Genomic DNA, 3,334 nt, shown 5'->3' on the forward strand with positions numbered 1-3,334 from the left:
TGGACGATATAAAACCTTTTTGCCAAACCAACAAGAAAAAAAAAATCCTGAAATAAGGTTTACAATCTAAGGGGCTGTTTACCAAATTTTCTATTAAGTCCTGTATGGATAAATTTGTATGTCTGGATAAATTTGGATGTCTAGATAAATTTGGGTTGCTGTTTACTTTTCTATCTGAATCAACAGTCTGAATAACAGAAATGACCAATTTACCCCTGAGGATTACTATGGCCTGTTTAGTATACTGTTGTTCATTTTTTAAGGCAAATGATATTTCTGAAAAATAAAATATTTAAATAACAAAACATAAATTCATAAATCCAAGTTCAAACACAAAGTAACCAAGTTCAAATACAAGTTCAAACACAAAAATCCAAGTTCAAACACAAAAATCCAAGTTCAAACATTATTGACCAAACTATTTGCAATTYCATCTCTCAAAGTAACCATATATTGAGTGCTATTAGCACCCCATTGTGAAATGTCCAATTCTTCTTCTCCATTTCCTTCGACTTCTTCTTCGTTGTTAATATACTATCCTCATTGCACTCCATAAACAACTGGTCTTGAATATTATATTTTCTGATGAAATTATGTATCGCAAAGCAAACAATTACCACATTTCTTTGTGTTGTAAATGGAAAGGGAGTCATCTGCTTTAAGATCGGAAATCTCGCTTTCAAGACACCGTAAGCATGTTCAATAACATTTCTGAGTTGGGCATGTGCATGATTAAACCTTTCTTCTTTAGTCAAAGCGCGTTGACGTCGAAAATCTGCCAACCAATACCTTGTGTTACGATATGGAGCCAAAAATCCACGAGCATTGGCGTACGCAGCATCACAAAGATAATATTTATCTGAAAACCACCCACATCAATCATATAATATAGAAAAAAAAAAAACAAATAACAAATTGAGAATGGTTTATACCTTGTGGTGGAAAGGGAAAACCGGATCTTGGGTTAAAAGCAACTTCCCTAAGTATTCTAGAATCATGCGCTATACCTTCCCATCCAGCCCAAACAAAAGTGATTATCATGTTGAAATCACAAATTCCTAGAACATTTTGATAGCATCGACCGCCTCCTCTTCCCCTGTAAGCAGTTTGATGACTAGCTGGCACAATTGCATGTATAAGGGTACCGTCTAGAGCACCTATTGCACCCTTCATTAACAGAAAAAAGATTAAATACATTATATATGTGTGTGTTTATATAAAACTTTAAAACGTCAATAATAAGTCTTACCGGATATATTTCTCTCAAACGTCTTTGATGACTCGACGTATTTGAAGTTGTATTAGAAGTTGTTGGCACCACTATTTCTCTTGCGAATTCCATCATACCCAGTAAAACTTCATGGAAACAAACATGAACAGTTCTTGTGGAGCGTTGAAATCTACGTTTAATCACTCTGTAACGCTCGTTATGGCCGATCATCGTCAAAAACATTGCCATTTTCTCTTCTACACTAACATGTCTACTATCTTTCACCCAAATTCTTTGTCTAAAATGATTGCATAACAGTATATACGCTTCACGTGAGAGGCGCATCAACTCTTGACATTGCGTACTAGGTCCAGTTAATAGCTCTTGGGTGTACGCATATCCGCTCAGTGCTGAAGTATTATCAGGCATTCTTTCTATTCTTTCCGAAACATTTCTTCGCCGTTTTACATATATATATATATATATATATATATATATTAGGACTACGATCATCATTTCTTCCTCAAAAGTCAACATATCTATTCAAATAAAAAGGCATTATAATATATATATATATATATATATTAGGACTACGATCATCATTTCTTCCTCAAAAGTCAACATATCTATTCAAATAAAAAGGCATTATAAATCCAAACAAAACACTATAAATCTTAAAAGAAATGCATAAAATGAACATGCTTATCATAAATCCAAAACCAACATTTATCATAAATCAATAGCCACATACATGTCATAAATCCAAAAAACATCATATGTCCAACAAAACGTGGCACCAAATTGTCATCCAAAAAAACCCACAAGTTATCACACAAAAGTTCTATAAACGTTCTAAAAACGTGGCACCAATCTTTACTGATATCCTTGCTTTGCCCCAACTGTTCTCACCCATTCTCTTGCAATTTCAGACGGTATTGTCATCCAAGCTTCTCTGTTACGGTTGTCCGTAAGAAGTGAAAAGGCAATACGGTACAACGGATCATCTTTTGCCCACCCAAGCTCGTTCAATTTTTTTAGGCATGACTCATAACTAAAAAGTTCAGGGTTCCCATATTTCGATGCCATAGTATCTAAAAAATTTATAAGCTTTTCATCAAGCTCCGAATTTGTTGCCATAGTCTTTTTACGCTTCTGTTTCTCAACCGGAGCACGGGATGAAACGGGTGTTGAAGACATAGGAGCTTGATCACTTGAGACATTGATCTCTTCCTCAATGACAACAAAAGGCTCGGTAGTTGGCAAATGATCTTTTGACGACGGTCCATGGCCTCCAATACCCGTGGACATACCACCCTCAAATAATYGMKCACACAGGTCGGGATATGGAAGACTTGTAGTCCTCAATGATTCGACATACCTATTGGTCTGTGTTAAAGAAACATATATAAATATACAAATAAAATAAAAAAAATCGAAATAAAACAAGATCTAAAGTTAGAAAACGACCTCTATCTCCAAGTCCCATTCCTCGGGGGTCAAGTTAAACGTGTTTGTTGAAGGGTCATATACGTTGCCGGTTTTGTTCTTTAATTTCAACCAAGCACCATATTTTCCTTTCAAGTAGTCAAAGCGCATCCGCATTTGCTTTCGATCGACCACAAAATTATGTGTGCTTTTCAAAGTATCGGCAACTTTCTTCCACGAAAGTGCCTTCAAGCTAGAACCCTCTTTCCCATTTAACCCAACCTCTAGAATACAACTTTCTAAAAAGGTTTTGACAATGTTGGGATCCTTCCAACTAATCCTAACCCTTTTTTGTTGTTGGGTTTCACCCGTTTGTTCCATACCTATAATAAACATTCGAGCTATGTATTAAAGAGTTGTTAAATATACTACCAAGAATGTTATACAAACAAGCTGCTGTTATACCAAGAATGTTATACAAACCCAGAAATAAGACAAAGAATGTTGCTGCTGTTATACAAACAAGCTACTGTTATACAAACAAGAATGTTGCTGCTGTTATACCAAGAATGTTATACAAATCCAGCTAATGTAAGAATGTGCAAGTTATGTGCAGCTAATGTTGGACCTGAAATCGAGCAGAAATATCGAGCATATACTACCAAAATCGAGCAGCAAATATTAACAACAATGGAGGGC

At 35.4% G+C, this 3,334-nt stretch overlaps 1 protein-coding gene across 1 annotated transcript; it reads right to left on the minus strand.

Annotated features, from left to right (window-relative positions):
* Nucleotides 1-2,083: 2,083 nt before the first annotated feature.
* Nucleotides 2,084-3,016, minus strand: LOC112516819 (L10-interacting MYB domain-containing protein-like). The gene is made up of 2 exons (XM_025124052.1): nt 2,678-3,016; nt 2,084-2,596 (listed from the first exon to the last, which is right to left on the minus strand). The coding sequence occupies exons 1-2, from the start codon at nt 3,014-3,016 to the stop codon at nt 2,084-2,086; spliced, it is 852 nt and encodes a 283-aa protein (XP_024979820.1).
* Between the last annotated feature and the right edge of the window lie 318 nt (nt 3,017-3,334).

Source organism: Cynara cardunculus (genome assembly GCF_001531365.2).
Source record: "Cynara cardunculus var. scolymus isolate 2C chromosome LG 8, CcrdV1, whole genome shotgun sequence".
Taxonomy (NCBI): domain Eukaryota; kingdom Viridiplantae; phylum Streptophyta; class Magnoliopsida; order Asterales; family Asteraceae; genus Cynara; species Cynara cardunculus.